The following is an 18,088-nucleotide window of genomic DNA, read 5'->3' as shown; positions in this document are numbered from 1 at the left end:
GGGAAAAAATATTAAGACCACATGAAACTTAAGGTAAACAGGACAAAACCTAAAGATACCTGTTGGCAACAAGACAAGAGGCCCACCTTTCATCATGTACCAATAAGCAAAAAGGCAATACAGGATGAAGAGCCATGAGGGGAAGAGTGGATGTGCTGGGCCAGTGTTTGATTTAATTTGGAATAAACGGTATAAAGATGGTTGGTTAATACTAGTTACACATTGGTGGAGATCTTGTACTTGGGAGACATGTTATTATGGAACCAGATGAAACTAAAAATTACGCCCATGGTTTTGGGTATACGCTCATCATAGGCAAACGTCATAGCCTCGTGCAGCGGGACTTTGACCACCTCGATAAGCTCTCCCTCCCGCGGCTCACCTCCACCTGCGCTCACGCAGTTGTCATCAGACACCTCGGCGTAAAACATAGTATGCTTGGCACCTGTGACGCCTACGCCTGACCTGTCGGGGAGAAGAAGGGAAAGAAAAAGATTATTGATATGCACGTATGTTTTGCAAATACTGCAGGGCTGGATATCGTTTGAATATTTAAATACAGGGTCCAAAATCTTGTTTTTTTATTATTTAATAAAATGCATCAGTGTTTCAAGCTGTCACTTCCATAAAGTAGGGGAATTTTAGTCCCTATTACTAATCCAACCAGAGTGTCTTTTTAAGTTTCTGTCTGTTTAACACCCATGTTTTTTTAAATTAATCGTTCCCAGTGTATACTGTAGGCTTTATGTTATAAATATGTAGTCTACATTAATATGAAATCTATAAAGCCTTGTCTGTGAATGCTGGTAATAAGTGACACACCAGTATTTGGAAGTATCTTCAATGCCATTTCAACCGAACTGACCTCGGGCTGCATACTATTAGCACAAAACTTCACCACATGCGTTTGTCAAAACCACCCTCATAGGGGTCCTGAGGGTTAAAACGATACCCATCTATTTAATGGAAGAAGCCCACACATAACAACGGTCATAGACAACACCAACAAAGCTTGAGGAGGTGTGCTAGTCAAATCAAAAGCAGAGTTATGAGAGCTGTCAGTCAAAGCTGTCCAGGTGCGGCTGTTTAATGTGTGACTGTTCATCTTTAAACTGCTGCGGCAAGATATAGTGTGAGCTAATAATGTGTTGACAAAGATGGCTGCTTTCCCTGATGCATCTCTACAGCTCACTTACATAACATCAGCACTTCATCTAAAATTCTGTCTATCACCAATTTAAGGTTGCATTTTTTAATCTTGATGTAGTTCCACCAAAGTCAAACTGTATTCATGGGAAATGCATGCTTTCCTTTTGGGTGCATCCTATTAAGTGGACTTTCAGAAGGCTTCGAGTTTAAAGGGATACTCAACCCAGAATTTAAATAACTCTTCTGTAGACATAAAAAAAAAAAAAAAGAACGTCATGAAAACTGGCAATGTGCAGTACTCATTCATAAAGAACTTTTCTACCTTGTTTAAAGTCTAATGACTGTGTTTGCTGCATAAAATATTTTTGAACGAGCTATCACTCTGCGTTTATAAAGGGTAACTTGGGTATTTTTCAACCTGGAGACTATTTTCCTATGTTTTTGTACATAACTGACAGGGACAATTATTTTTGAAAATGGTCCTGTATTGAGAACCACTGCCATGTAATCCTATTGGGCAACCTGGCACCGCTACATCCACTTCAAGTACTTGTTTTTGTCACCGACGGCATCTGACAGCATGATGAAAAGAGTCTTGACGTGTTGCCGGAAGAAGACTGTGAAATAGTGGAATACATCCATAGTGGACATGCCAGTGCCAGCCGAGCCGAGCTTATTGGGTTTGAGTAAAGAACTATGGTTCATGTTTGCACATTTCCAAATTGTGCCAACATAATGCTTCACACAACTTTATGGACAACTTTTGGATACGGACAAGCTGAAGTTGTGGCTAGTTGTGGATTCTGACATTCCTGTCCATACACTGCACCATGCAGACTGACCCTTTAGACCAGGATGAGTACTGCCAGCCAGAGGAGAAAGAAAAAAAAATACACTAAAGCACCTTTTAGGAGTGGAGAGAGCTGCTGCAGACAAAGTGGAAATAATGTTATTGTTATGTTGACCTGGCATCAGTACACACAAAAGCATGGAAGGCAGGATAAAGGCAAAAATAACAAATATATTGACGATGCCAGGTTGTGCGATAGGATTACATGCAGTCGGTTCCCGTCTGCAGCGCTCACATTGTCACTATTAGTCAATTAAACACAAAAACATGGACAAATAAGGTTACCCTTTAATAGAACCTAGAATTATATTTTAGAACAATCAGTCCAACTAATGAAACAAAGCTGCAAATGTGGGTTATTTCTGAGTGAACATAGTTCAAGGAGGTTCAGAAATGATAGATGAAAATCATACAAAAAAATTGGACAACATGATATTAATTGTTCAGGGACAAGAAATCCAGTGGGAGAGACTAAAGTAGATATTTAAAAAGACAATGAAATGCCTCGTCTCAAAACGTATTTGTGTTGGGAATGGACAGACTTAAACTTCATCGATATTTCCTACAGCTTCAGAACACACGAATGTGCAATCGGCTTACCTGTAAGAAGTAATCCTCTTCAGTTTAGAGGCCGGTACATCGTAGCCACACTCCTCCAGCACCTCCTGCCGGGCGATCTCCTCCAGAGATAGATTGGGTTTGTCCACCAGCCCGGCGCAGAGCTCGTAGGTGACCCCCGCTGAGGCCGGGGGCTGCGGAGAAGAGCTCTCCCCCTCTGCCGCCGACTGGCCCTCCTGGGGCTCGGGGGCCGGGGCGGTGGCTTCGGAGGCGCCCTCCTCGGGTTTTTCATCCGACTGAGGCGGCTGCGTCTTGGTCCTTTCCCACTCACACATAAATACAGCTGGTTGGTAGGAAAAAAAAATACTGTTATACCTGGGTGGAAGTAAGACATTATTCCTGTTATGTATGTATGTGTACTTGCCTCTTCTTTTATAGACTATGATTAATCAATGATAAAATAAGTGACAAATTAATCAATGATGAAAACAGTAATTCGTTGCATCTTGACAGGATGCATGCTAATCTTTGAAAGCTTTTCTTAAAATGCTGACTAACACTGCCACGACTGTAAATACCAACTGAAAGTGAAGCACATACAGTATAATATTATACTGTACACATATCAGAGTTTCGAGCAGCGTTTTATTGTGAAGGCATCACGACTCGCCTGAAATAAAGGACGCATTCAAATTTCATGAAATGTAATCTTGGGTGAAACCCTTGATGTACTTTATATTTAGCCCTGTAGCACAAACTAAGCATTTATTGTCCGATACCAATAAGCTGTCCAACATTTGGACCACTCCCTTTAAAAAAATTCTAGGTTGTAGACGAATTTATTTCTAATCCGATAAAAGGACAGTATTTTTTTCCCCAACAGCAAAGAGAGAGGAGAGGAAAAAAACATATCAATGCCCAGACTTCCTTGAATTTAGCACACTGCATTGTGGAACAGGCCCTGGCGACGTCTAACAAAGGAGGTTAGGTGCTTTGTAACGGGGCCTCTTGCGGTCTATTTATGAGTCTGCATTGTTACTAAGATCCAGTAGAATAAACAGGGATTGTAATGTACTGCTTTTTTAGTCAAAGTGCCCACCGGATGTAACAATCTAAATCTATCTGGGTGACAAGAAGAAAATAATTGCAGATTAAAGTTAGCCTCCTGTTTTGTGTGCTGAAAACTTACCTGGGCGGAACTGCTTGATGAGGACAAAACAGTGTGAGCTGGTGTTGAAGATCAGCACTGACACACTAAAGAAAGAGAGACAAAAAGGTCACGTTTAACTCAAATCTGACAACAGCATTTGGGTGTGGTGGGTCCACAAGTATTCTTGGCATGGGAATCTGAAACGGAGTCTTTTTTTTTTTTTAAACCTGACTACAGGGTCATACATCTGGGGCTGAAAGTGGACGTCCACGCAAACCCCAATGGATGGAAGATTTTTTCTGAAGATGAGGATAAGGTTTGTGTAAACTAACTAAAATCAATGTCAAACAATTGAATCGCTCCATCCCGGACCTTGACAACCGTTGTCTGGCGGGCGCGTCCAGCGTGCTAGGCAGCGGTCCCCAACCTTTTTTTGCGCCACGGACTGGTTTCGTGTCAGACAATATTTTCACGGATCGGCCTTCACGGTAAATATGACGTAATAAAATGAAACGACCGGCATAAAGACGATAAAATGCTTAAAAATACAACTCACCATTACGTCGAATTAGTGGGAGCCTTGAGCTTGTTTCTCTGCAACTAGCCGGGTCGGGCTGATGGGAGACACCCGACGTGTGTTCTTTATATCCAGTCTACTCAGTAACTTAGACCTTTACGTCCAGTCTACTGCTTAATTTAAATCCCGCTTCACAAAGACAGGATGTTGGAAATGGAGGCAGGGTTTTCAGAGCTTTTTTGGCAACCTCAGGATAATCTGCCTTGATTTTAGACCAGAACTTTAAAGGTTAGTTTTTGGGGTAACGTATCACGTAACATCTTGACACGTGTCAAAAGGCTGTATCCGGTACCAAGGGACCCACGGGCCGGTACCGGGCCGCGGCTCGGTGGTTGGGTACCGCTGTGCTAGAAGCATCTAATGATGTCTTTTGTCAACCTTCATTGCTGAAGTGCTACAAACTAATTTATACTGAAACTCAAATCTAACACAATGGAAAACGAGAGTTAGGAAGGTAACTACGGTTCTATGAATCCTGGATGACCGCCAGAGTTCTTGGTCACTCGGAATCTCGTGAGAAGATTCCACAGGACTGATCTCAGGACGAGGCCGGAATTTATACCCGACTGGGGTCATCCGAGGTCACAGGTGACTTTGTTGTTATAAATACTCGACCTGCGCGTGCGCGAGACGGAAGATATCCAGTGTTAAGCACTGCCTCTGGCGTTCAGGAAGGATGAACTAGAGCATGAACAATATTATGGAATAAGAGGACCAAATAATTCCAGATTCAACTGCTGACTCCCAACAAGGAAGATGTGGAGATTCAGCGCCCAGTGACTTGTGTACACGCAGGTGGTTCACTGCGGTGTGTGAGAGTATGTGAGCGTGACTGTCGCTGCCAGTGGAGACTTGAGGCCTGCTGTCGGTGTTGGGAAAGCGGATGTGTACGAGGCAGCAGGAAGCCCTGCCCCGTCTTTCCCAGGGTGAGAGGACTTTATTGGACATTGCTATTACAACTTGTTTCTCGCTACAGTGCCTGGGCTGATACGGATTTAATATCCGTCTGCAATACAGATATTTCAAGTTAAAGTTTAATGTCCATTTTCAACAATATATGAATATTAGCTGACCTGAGCGTTGAGCAATTTGGAGGCTGAAATGATCATGAGCCCATGGACTCCCAGTGGGACTGAAATCATGTTGCTGGTACATTTGGTCTTAAAGTGGGGAAACACAGGCCTGAGGCGTGAAGGCTGTCCACTGAGGCAGGCCTGCGTCTTGTAGTGCTGTTCCACACCATTACAGCTGTTCTACAGCCTCCCGTTGAAGATAAATGCTCTAATGGTTAAACCAAGAAGCAGGCTAAACGGACGCTCAGGACTTTTCATGCACCGTTAAGCTTTGTCCGCGGGGCTTCTGGCTGGACGGCGGGAAAACTGGGTTATGACAGACGTATGAGGAGCAGAGCTCAGGTGAGGACTGGTTGCACTGCAAAGCGTATGGTACCAAGACACTACGATCAGGTCTTTGTTGGACAGGAAATAAATGGGTTATGGACTAAATAACCCATCTTCTGATTCCAGAATGGAGGCAATGGCATTACCCAAGACCAACAAGTCTGGAGACAAATGTTCTGTTTGTTCTTTAAACTTTTGCTAATTGAGATTTATTTGTCTGCACCACATGAAAAAATGGTTAGACTAGTTTTCATGCGTTTACTCATGAATCCAAGTGATACATATTCATAGAATGTTTTTTTTAATAGAAAATCCCTTGCTAAACGCACTTAATTGAGTGTAGATGCACATCTTATTCCATTGAGATTCCCTGAAAACTATATTAAAGCCTCCCAGGGAGAAATTAAACTGATTGTGTTGCTCTGTTTACAAATGTACAGATCTACATGTATTAGCTGGCGGGGGATACATCAGACAATATCAAACTCAGTAGAGCGATAGGCATAGAAGTGAATAAAGACACACGAGCAGGACTACAGCGAGAGCTCAACATATGCATTACCACGGTCTCTTCAATTTCTTGCACTGGCTGTCATTAAATGTTACTTCCAGTGATAAACAAGCAACTGTACGTAAATACTCCCATAAACACATAGGTGACGAAATGCCAACGCAATGGCAGTTTGCCCACCCAGCCGACATGTGTTTTTTTTAGATTTGGAGACGGCTTATGACCGTGTCCCACTGGACGTCTTGGAGGCTCTGCGTTCGTGGCAGTTAGTGAAGGAAGTTCTCAGTGGGCAGAGATTTCAACATTGTGTATCTGCTTTTTGACAGTGATGCAATTCTGTTGGCTTCATCTGGCTGTGACCTCCAGAGGAACTCCCAGTTGGAGACCATGGAACATGTGATGGAAAATAATGGATTTAGCCATTGCCAGTTCCCTTGGGTCCATATCTCAAAGGTGAGATGTTGTATGAGATCAAAGGGCGGATTGCTGTGCCATCTGTGGTAAAGCCAGTGTTTTACCGGATTGTCATGAAGAAAAGGAAGCTTCATTCACTAAAGTGTGCTGCCAAGAAGAAAATGTTCTGCGCACTTAAACAAAAATGCAAAACAACCCTGGATCCTTTCAATACAGCCTAAAGGGGGAATAACACTTTGGAGACTTTCCACCTGGGGGAAAGCTGGATGTTCCCATGGGCTATTGCTTTAGGAAGTACAGTATGGGGTTTACTGCTTTTGCCTCAGTTGAACTGTTTTTCCCAGGGACCTCTCTTCAGGGTCAGAGGTGGAGGAAAGAGGGCTTAAATGACCTGAGACTTACTGCAGGGCATTATGGTACCCGGGGTAGAATGGAGAGTAGGGACCGGGGTTTTGACACAAATGTGTGATATTTCTCTTACTGTGCCCCCTGTGAAGCTCAAGACATTTATAGCCATTGCCAAGTAGAATAGCAGGGCACCAGTTCCCGGAAAAAACAAGGTATGTTTTGATCTGACAGCCATTCCAGTATTTGCCATATTTTAGTGTTGATAGACAATAGATGGGTGAGAGGTGCTAGTTATGACTGAAAGGTGAAAGGACACGAGTACAAACTCACACAGGGTATTTCTTTTACTGTGCACACAACACACGAGAATGTAACTTTATCAATATAATTAATGGTGCATCAGAAATAAATGTAAAAAAAATATGCTGCTTGTAAAAAAAAAAAAAAAAGGTAAAGAATAGAGAGTAGATGTAATATTTAGAGGTACAGAGATGGTGAGGTTCAAGATTGGTGCCCCTTTGTCACTCAGATCATCAAATTCATCCTTATTTGCTCCCCAGGAGCTCGATCAGATTCAGATACTTGAGTGACAAGCTCTTCAGATTGCAAAATGTTGGACGTGCAGCTTTTGCTTTACATTTCAAAGCGATTTCATTGGCAGCTATTCTTTAGAGGTCACATCTTGGCTATGCAAACCAAACGGTTCTGACACCTCACCAGCCAGCTGTACCATCTCTTTCTGCATGTGTGCACATGTGTGTGTTTATTGGTGCACACATAGAATAAGAGGGGGACTGCTTCCATCCAACAGTTGAGAAGAAAATGTGTTTTTACCTATCGTGGGTTCGCATGAAGTCCCAGGATTTCTTTGTGCCATTCTGTGAAGGAAGAAGACAAAATAAACAGCATAAGTTAATACAATAAACGGTACACTATTTTAATCCTCAAACACTGGGGTTTGACAACTAAGTGAAACAACAGAGTATACAAAAAGTGTGAATACAGTGTGCATTCAGCTTGGCACAACTGCTCTCTTGCATTGTTGAATGTGACTCGTATGGCAGGATGACAAAACGCCGCTGATTTAATTAATATAATTGATGTAGAAAACCGATGCCTGCATGGGCATGTTGAAGTAGTATCACAAACCACACCCAAAAAAACATTTGCAGATGAAAATCAAAACACACAGCACCTGCACCAAACATTACACTGTTGAGTTTTATCAACTGAAGTTCGGCAAAACGAATGTGGAAGACAAATGCAAATGCTATTGGTTGTAATAATTCATATTTTGAACTAGAGCCAAAACTCAGACGTTAAATAACAGCAATGTCTGTTAATTCAAGAGTCAACAGCTTGGACAGGGCTGAAGATTTTGAAATACATATCTCATTGTGAATAATTTGACCGATTTTGAAATTGCAACATGATTAGAGGGAGTGGTCATTTCATAATTCTTCTTCTTGAAAAACATTTTAGCAGGGATCTGTACCAAAGATGCTTTGGGATGGAACATCTCTGTAGCACAACAATATTAAAATAAATAAATAGTATTTTGACACACATTGCGCCTTCAACAAATATTGCGTCTCCTAAGAGTTGTAAATTGCAGTAGGCCATATTGCGATTTTGAACAAATCTGGATTAATTGTGCAGGTGATCTTAAAAGTACAAAAAAATACGTGTCATATTGTGCATGTTTTGTCTCGTTAATACCTCATTAATGGTTGATCTTTGAGAGTCTAACGCAGTAATTGTTTTTTGCATCCCCAGTCAAAAAAGGACCCCCGGTACACGCCGCTGGATTTGGTAGCAGGAGGAGATTCCCGATAGCTACGTACTAAAACATGACCTGTAGTTACAAAACACACGTGAGAGAAGTTGTTGTAACGAAGTGTTTCAATGCCCTGAGGTCACACCATCGCATCAACAGGACGTGCAGCTGAACACTCCTTCAGTAAATTTCCAGCAGTGCAATTACAATCAAACAGCCGAGGCAGGTATGTGACGGGCACAAAAAGGATAGAGACACAATCAACACAAAATGCATACAAAGACCTTAAATATGTGGGCAGTGACACCAACATTGTCTTGATTGTTGTCATCACTTTGCAGTAAGTGTGGAGGGACTATGAGCCAACAATCCTGATAGTCCAGTTCATTTTGAGCTCATTTTCATTCATGCAAGGTGAAGAGAGGAAAGGTGTGTTCACGGCGCAAAACTGTATGAAAGAAAATCAAAAGGATGAAAGCATCCCTTCATTTCACTTTGCTTTTCGTGTGAGGTCAACAAATAGTTTGCATCTACTGATGTTGAAATGCCTGCAGCCATTTCAGTCTCTACAAAAAGGACAGACTTCAGCCCACTGGTTTTTAAGTTTCAAAATTTGCATTTAAATATTATTGCGTCCAATGTGGGTTCAGTTTCGTAAGGCAGAAATCGTAATCGGTAAATCCAGCAGAAGTCACGGTGATCAGGTCAGATGAAGGGCTGCAGTTGACCGGCAAAGTCCTCAAGGTAAGTAAGACCGTAAACCCTTGTGTAATAATTAAGACTCTAATTTTTTTATCATTCACATCGGATCAGCAAAGATATGTGAATAAACTGAAAACCTAGCATTTATTCCTCTATCCACAGACTGCATGCTGTATAAATATGGTAAAGTCGGCCTACATTTTCTATGCCTGAGGAAATATGGCCTTAATTCAGATTTAGGCTACACCTCCTCTCCACCCACGAGCTCTTTCAGAAGCAAGGATGACAGCTTTACAAGCACAGGCTCATATTCAGCTACAATAGATGTGCCTTTATGTGTACCAGTGTGGTGGTGCAGTTTCAGTACCACCCAAGAAATGGGAGGAGGCGAAATGGCAAGCTAATTACACTGATGAAATCAGAAATAATAATGTTATTGTTGTTGCAACACAGGGTTTGAGTTGGATGTGCCACTGTGCCAAAGAGCAACTTCAAGATGTGTATCTGGAAGGAAACTCACACACAGCTTTCCATTGCAACTGACCGACTTGACTCACTGATTTCTCTGACATTTCAAAAAATTCTTAGAACTGAGTAGCTATGAAAAATATCTTCAACATTTATAACACAATATTTTGCAATTAAAATACAGCACACTACACTCTCAAATCTAGCTGAATTTGAGACTGTCAGCACACTTAGTGTAACTTTCAAAAATGCAGTGTTTCCTTCAGGGCGACAACCTTGTGTTAACCTCAGGTACATCGGACATGAGAACTACTATAAATCATACTTTCAAACGACCAGTGCATGACCAAACGGGTCACATCCACAGGGCCTCAAAGTGAAGCCAAGCTGCTATAATGCCGTTCATGCATCATTAACTATCATGTTGTGGTGTGAAACGAGAGCATGACGCCAAAGTTTGTGTAGGCTTACGCCTGTATATATTGTAATAGCTATTATGTCAGTGCTATGATAAAAGCTTACCGTGTGCACATTTGAATACTGAGCTCAGCAGATACTCCTGACACCTGACTTTAATCTAAAATAAAGTTGGTCATCATTTCAAGCACAAATATGTATTCACCTACTGCTTGTCTCTGTATTTTATATACAAGTTGAACAGTATGATGCAAAAGAAAAAGAAGAAAAAAAGATGCATATTTTCTTTGACCTTGCTATAAACCAGCACTGCAGGCTGCAGGTTTCTATACACTCAGCCAGAAAGACAGCGTGTCGTTGTCGTTGCATACAATTAGGACATAATACTCCATCTTTACATTGCACCTTGAAATTTGACCCTCTTGCTTGTACAGCCGCTGCGCAGAGGATTGTGGGTCAGAATAGCATCCTGGTATTTTTGGCATACTCTATTTGACGTGCTACAGTATGTATTAAGACATACTAAAAGGTGTTATGGCCTACTAAATAGTATGTTAGTACAGGTATTGGAACACAAAGATCTTCTCTGGCTGTCAGCCAACAGCGAGGAGTCGATGTCATCAAAAGCACTCGCTCTGTCCTGTCATCAAATGATCTTCTGCATGCGCTGCAGACGGTCTGCCGATGTAATTACTCTCACAAAAACCTGTCATGTCAACAAAGTGTGCCGAGTGTCTTACACAGCATCATTCCTGCACGAGGCCAGGCCGGCCGCACCCCTCTCGCTTTTCCTCGGTGAAAACAAAACTGGTGTAAAGCCGTGCGCGTGCGTGTGTGTGTGTGTGTGTGTGATGGATTACTTGTCGTGAATGAGGCGGTGATGTGCTTCCTGTGCCTTGTTACTTTGTTAAGCGTGATTATTGTATGAAGTAGGAGACAAAACGGTTTATCTCGTCTATTAACCTTTCACTTGTAAATTGTTGGGTATTTTCATGTAGACTACAAACAAAGATCAAACTGATGTTTAGATTTTCCAACATTATAATGTTGCACGCTTACTATATTGTATAATATTTTTTATTGAAGCTAGAACAACTAGGATACTTTGCGAACATAACATGTGGCATCCAATTCTAATTATAACGTAGCAATGTGAACAAATGAGACTTTCCATTCCTATTTTGTTGGCGTTCTTCAATTCATTTTTGTAATAAATAAAATGCACTTTCTGGAGGATACAGCACATACGAGACAACACCAATATTTAGAAATCAAATGTATGTTTTGCGGCTCTGAAACATTAGAGGCAATCAACTGTAGAAAATTAGTAAGCCAATTCCCATCATTCAAAAGCCTATTGAGTCTTGGCTGACCACAATAAATGACGTAGACAGCCTGTGGTTTGGGGGCATTTACTGACCATCAAAAGCTTAGTGCTGGTGGGCGGAGGTTGTCACCTCACAATAAAGCTATTAGTAACTGAAAAAAGTAATCACATTACTGCAATGCGTTACTAAGCAATGGCTTACCACCTAACATGATTGCTGTTTATTGACATGTAAAATGAGTATTCAGCTTGAATCAGCTGAAACAGAAAGTTGTTTGGTCTTAACTTTTTGCTTCTGCACACAGTCTGTGCTGGTTGTAGTCAAAAGTTCTGGTAACACATGACACAAGGCTTTCAGATTCATCCACATTTTCTCCCAAAGCGTCCTTTGTTAAGAGTGGAAAAAAAGCCTAAGCCCATTCTGGATTGAAGGCAAAAACCTAGAGAAAAACATTAAATTTGGCCACCTTGAGGTGCTTTATCACACAAACTGTGCAACAGTGTGCTGTCCTTCTCGTGTAAATGGGAGCTACAGCTTTTCTAGATTCCTATCAGCGGATGATGGAAGGTGTGAAAGGCTGATGATAAAAAAAATGATTGCCAAGAAGGTCTGACAATTCAGAAAAGCAAAAGAGAAAAGTAACTCATCAAGAGGGAGGGAGGTTGGAAAGAGGTCAGAACGATGTTTTCCCAACAGGAAGTTGCCTAAAAAGAAACTTGCAAAAACACAACAATACCAGTAATGTCAGTTAAAGACTAAGTGAAAGACTAACCACCATCTTGATTAAAGTCTAGGATGTTTACAGTAATCTTTTTCAATATATCACAACTAATTAAGCAATGGTTCATTTCACTGATCAAACATCAAAAAGATAGATTTCTTTTTCAACAACAACAACATACTGTACGAGTTAAAACGACTCACTAACATGCACACGCGCACAAACACACACACATGCTGCCTCTCTTGTATCCTGTCACAACTCACAGATGGTGGGGTTCCCCTCATTACTGGGGCCACTTGCTGAGAGAAGGGGGGCGGGGAAGGCTTGAATGGCCCAGGGGAGACAGAGAATCGTGGCCGACATGGATTACTACAGAGAGATTAGCCCGTGGGGAGGGAGGGAGGGAGGAAGAGAGAGAGAGACGAAGACAGACAGAGAGAGAGAGAGAGAGAGAGAGAGAGAGAGAGAGAGAGAGAGAGAGAGAGAGAGAGAGAGAGAGAGAGAGAGAGAGAGAGAGAGAGAGAGAGAGAGAGAGAGAGAGAGAGAGAGAGAGAGGGAGGAAGCAGGAACACTGCTACACAGGACCTTGAAATGAATGTGGTCCCTCTGGCTTTGGGCATCAAAAATGACAGATTCCTGTGTGAATGGCCATTGTAGGGTTGGATGTATGGTCTTTTAGGTGCTTAAAGTCTAATAACCATCACACACACACACACCTCCATACACTATAAAGCCGGCAGCTGCAGCAGAAAGAACAAAAAAAAAGAGAAAAAGAAAATCGACTACCGTCCTCAAATACAATAGCACTTTAAATCTCGACATGTGCTCTCCAGTTTTTTTTCTGCTTTTAGCTCCGGTCTCTGTCTGCTCACCAGCCTGAACAAAGGCAGCGCGGCTATCATACACACATTACGACCAGTGAACTAATGACCAACAGAGTTTGAAAATGACAATGACGGAGAGCATCTGCACCTGCAACTTGATCGACCGGTCATGACGGAATTACAGATCTGCAGCATTAAAGCAACCTGGTGAATGGTTCCTTTCCACGAGTGCCAAATCTAGTGTCAAGGACACGCTCCTCAAGTACACACCCATGTGGCTGTGTCCTCAAGTAAAATACACAGAAAGCATGGAGAACTCAAATCGCGTCACGTCAGCTTACATGTTAGAGTCCCTGCAATGCAAAGTGACTACTTGGAGGAGTTGACCACAGCATATTTCCGTTTACTAAAGTGGTTTAACATTTTCTTATTCTGCAGTCTGTAGCATTTGTGCAAGATCATTATCTTAAATTAATTTAGGGTGTAAAATCTCACGACATGTTAGGACTAATAAAACACTGAAGCACTTATTTTATAAACGACAATTTACATAATAGCTCAATTACTGAAGTCAAAATCAAGGAACAAGACCAGGAGTCTACAGCCAGGCTAGCAGCTCGGTAACTGTTCTTAGACAGAGATGCATTGAGCTAAATGCTTATCATGCTAACACGCCGATGTATGGCAGGTATAAGGTATGATCACCATGTTAGTTTAAGCATGCTAACTTTTTCTAATTACCACTAAACACAAAGTAGGCTGATTTATTTTAAGGTATTTTGGTCATAAATCAAAGGACTGGACAACATTTTAAAAATGACCTAATGATTGTACTGATATGTAAAACAATAAGTCAGCTTCTTCAACCTACCGTAATAGATTAGGTTTAAAAAAAAATATATATATATATATATATATATATATATATATATATATATTTAGTTTTTTCCTCTACTTTTATGACAACTTTGAACCGACTTTTCAACTTTAGCTCAGGTGACTGATGTTTTTGAGACAGCAGGGAAATGTTTTACAGTGAGAGTTCAAATGAAAAAAATGTTCAGCAGGTAAAACAAGAACTTAAATAACCTCTTTTGTTGGAGTTTCTATCACAGGTGATACAATATACTAAAATACATGCCCTAACTCATGCAAACAATTGTCTCTCCACCTACAGACAGACTCAAAACACATTGGGCTCATTTGCCATGAATCCAGCTCAGGCCAATAAATAACTATTCACCAGAGGTAACGTGTGTTTCAAGCTCACAATAGATCTCGTATTCATTGATGGAGTAGTGGGGGCCACTGACTGTAAGCTATACAAGCTAAATAATTCCAGATGAATAATTCAAATCATTATAATGAATAAATGGAAGGTAATTATCCTGCTCCAAGTAGCAACCCGTGATTCAAAGTAAGCACCAGGCGACAGAGATAAGAGGGGTTTCCCAGAGTCAACGAGGGACAATCACCTGCCTTGTTGAGAGAGCCGAGGGAGAGGAGACAAAACACCAGTAAACACTAATGATGAAGAGAGCCTCTTACGCATGACATTATCTACTTTTAGTGTGTGTGTGTGTGTGTGTGTGTGTGTGTGTGTGTGTGTGTTTTTCTCGGTTAGTGACCAGTGGCTAAGCTGCAGATGTACCCACGAACATAAAAGGTTTGGGGAAGAGATGCTCCCTCAGTATGACTGAAAGGCCTTTGTGGAGAGTCCCTGAACAGCTCCTCCCGAGCTGCGGAGGAGAGATGACGAAGATGAAAGGGAGGACAGGACGGAGAGGGAGTCATCTCTTTTGTTGTCCATCTGCTGTCTTAGCCGTTCCGCCATTCTCTTGACAAGCTTAACCCCCACCCCACTGCTGTCACAGGTGTAAACCCCAAATGAAGAAAAAAAAAAACTCCTCAATGAGCTCCCCTCAACATGAGTGCCTTGCTACTTGAGTTTTCTGATTAAATTGAAAGCAATACTACAAAAGAGCACTTTCCAGTTGTATATGCAGTTTCTTTATGTTTTAAAAAGTACTTTCCCCTCTGAACACTGTTACCAGCCCTGACTGAAGAAAATAGCCCTTATCTTGCATGTAAATATATGACATTAACTGTAGTTCATGAGTAAAAACTGGTTAAATAACATCTTTCTATCATCTAGGGTAAGGCATGTGTCTTTAGAGTGAGTATTACTATGATTCATCTACTGCACCACTGTCACTATCCTGATTTTACACAACAGAAGCCAAGTCTATAACCCAAGAACAGAGATACTGCACAAATGTTTTGAAACCTAAAAATAAAATCATCCTGGACTGCAGCCTATGTTTGGGTGAGGAAGCGTTTCTCACTTTGCTGGAGACCATCACACACAGTCCTCACACTTTTCTTTCAGCATGAACACTTATATTTCTGTATTTATTTACTTTTCATAAACCTATAAAACAAAGATAAATAAAGCATAGCAATACTGATTCAGAATCATGTTCCAGGATCGCAACTCATGCCTTTTAATTTCCATTATGCAGTGAACAATATTGAGCATTTACTGCAAGCCACTGAGGCAGCTAATAGGAAATTTGACAGCTTTTGATCTCCTGAGATAAAAATGTACAGTTAACGAGATTTCGGTCACAGAAGATTCACTCTGCCTGCCCTGATTGCCACCGTGACCTGGATAGGCAGCTAAAAAAGGATAGTTGAAAGGATGGATAGATGGGAAGCGACTATACGTCCACCCACAGGCCCTTCAGAATACAGTATTTATAAATGTAACAAAGTAGGACTTCTAAATCTACACAAGAAACACTACAAAAATATATAATAGGAGAGGGTTTCTATCAGGAAGAGATTGATTTCTAATTATGTAAAAGGTAAAATGAGAAGATTGCTGTGCCATTAATAACAGTCACCTTGAATGTGAATTAATAGCAAAACATACTACATTTTAAAATGACAAATAAAAATTAGTGTCTGCTTAACAATCGACATCCCTAAATAATACGTAAAGCAGTTAACAAATCATGCCAAAATAAACACATCAGACCATCATCTCACTCAGAAAAGGGCAGTAGTTAAAGGCTTCATTCAGGCAAAAATGGAGTTGGGTTCGAAGGCACAATATCCAATATGCTTCATGTTTAAAGTAGGAACCAAACAAAGTTTTTTGTCTGGTTCAATGCCAGGCAAATGCAGTATATGCGTTAATGATCTTTATTCTCATATGATGAACTATCTGATACCATGACTTAAGCAATCTCTCGGTCTACCCATTCACACTTTCACCAAAAAGTCCTTGAAAGACCAAACAAAATGTAAGTAATCAATGACCAAATATGAACAACAAAAAAGGTGCAGTATGTACAAAATAATCAGGTTTGAGAGGAAAAAAGATCTACACCTATAAAGATACTTGGACAATAATGTAAAAGAGTGCTGTTGTCCTTCGCTGTCTGCATATGAAGTGTTTAATGTCATATATTTGACCTGCGTTCTCACTGTAATATGGCAAAACACACATGTAGAGTAGTTGTACCTCTGCGAAACCCCACAGGCTTTGAACGGGCAAGTCTCTCCATGGTCCACGTGTAAATAGAGAATGCAGCTCAAAGCCAAGCTGAACTGTCAAGACCTCTGACCCACAGACACCAACACCTCACAGGCTGCATCCACACAGGAGTCAATGTGACACTTGGGATCAACAAGTCTTGCCTGACCTGCTATTCAGACGGAAAACAAGTTAACTTGTCACGTCACGCTGTTAAACAGTGTTAACTACAGCTCCCTTTGCAGTACTAATGTGAAGCATGCGCTAACGATAACGTGATGCTCCATCTAAAAAATAAAAAAAAACCTCTTCAGCAAGCTACCGTTAGCCTGCTAGCTTACAGCTGTGCCTTGGCTGCCTCGGTCCGAGGCAAACACAGAAACACAGAAACACACCGGACGCGAAAACAAAGCGGTCGTTTCGTGGTAGTGGTCCAAGTAAACGCCAGTTCTCGTAGTAATCGTCTCTGTTTGAGGTCGGTTTAGCATTCATGTTATGCTAGCATGCTAGCTGCAATATGAATGGGGGGTTGGGCTAGCCTGCAGCCTCCAGCAGCCTCTTTCAGCCGCTATCAGACAGAAACAACTCACCTGGTTATAGTGCACCCTGAGCGGTTTCAGATAATCGGACTCTGTGCACGGAGTGACGTCAACGTTATTAATCTCTTCCATAGTTTACACTTGGAGCTGGCTTGTTGGCTCACCGATGGGTATCTGTCACCGCACACTAACTGACAGTGAAGGAATGTCTACGGAAGCCGGGAGAGGACATGAGTTCGAGCCGCGAGGGTGGCACGAGAGGTGAAAGGATTTCAGGATGGAAAGCAGTTCACTTGATTATGGTCGATACTGATTATTTAATTGATGTACAGTTGTACATTACTAAATCATCAATTATTATCCAGTAACATTATGAATATTATTCTGAAATGCATAATTTTGATGCTGATATATTTTGTATTTGACTCACACTGGAGAAACTTGTCCATGCATTTATCTTCAGTAGACTTGACTACTGTAACGGTGTGTTCACAGGTCTCTGTAAAAAGTCAATCAGAAAGCTGCAGCTGATTCAGAACGCTGCAGCTCGAGTCCTCACTAAGACCAGGAAAGTGGATCACATCACTCCAGTTCTGAGGTCTTTGCACTGGCTCCCTGTCAAACTAAGAATTGACTTTAAAATCCTGCTGCTGGTTTATAAAGCACTGAATGGTTTAGGGCCTAAGTATGTTTGCGATCTACTGCTACCTTATGAACCATCCCGGCCACTCAGGTCGTCTGGGACGAGTCTACTGTCTGTTCCAAGAGTCAGAACTAAACATGGAGAAGCAGCGTTCAGCTTTTCTGCTCC

The 18,088-nt window shown here is 41.5% G+C and overlaps 1 protein-coding gene across 1 annotated transcript; it reads right to left on the bottom strand.

Annotated features, from left to right (window-relative positions):
- Positions 1-215: 215 nt before the first annotated feature.
- nudt14 (nudix (nucleoside diphosphate linked moiety X)-type motif 14) lies at positions 216-17,409 on the bottom strand (the record flags this gene model as incomplete). Its single annotated transcript, XM_079216271.1, has 5 exons — positions 216-465; positions 2,600-2,900; positions 3,747-3,811; positions 7,792-7,835; positions 17,329-17,409. The coding sequence occupies 5 exons, from the start codon at positions 17,407-17,409 to the stop codon at positions 216-218; spliced, it is 741 nt and encodes a 246-aa protein (XP_079072397.1).
- Positions 17,410-18,088: the final 679 nt, after the last annotated feature.

The sequence above is a fragment of the Taurulus bubalis genome (assembly GCF_910589615.1).
Source record: "Taurulus bubalis genome assembly, chromosome: 3".
Lineage (NCBI taxonomy): Eukaryota > Metazoa > Chordata > Actinopteri > Perciformes > Cottidae > Taurulus > Taurulus bubalis.
The sequence above is the reverse complement of the archived record's forward strand: the minus strand, read 5'-3'. Positions and strand labels throughout refer to the sequence as shown.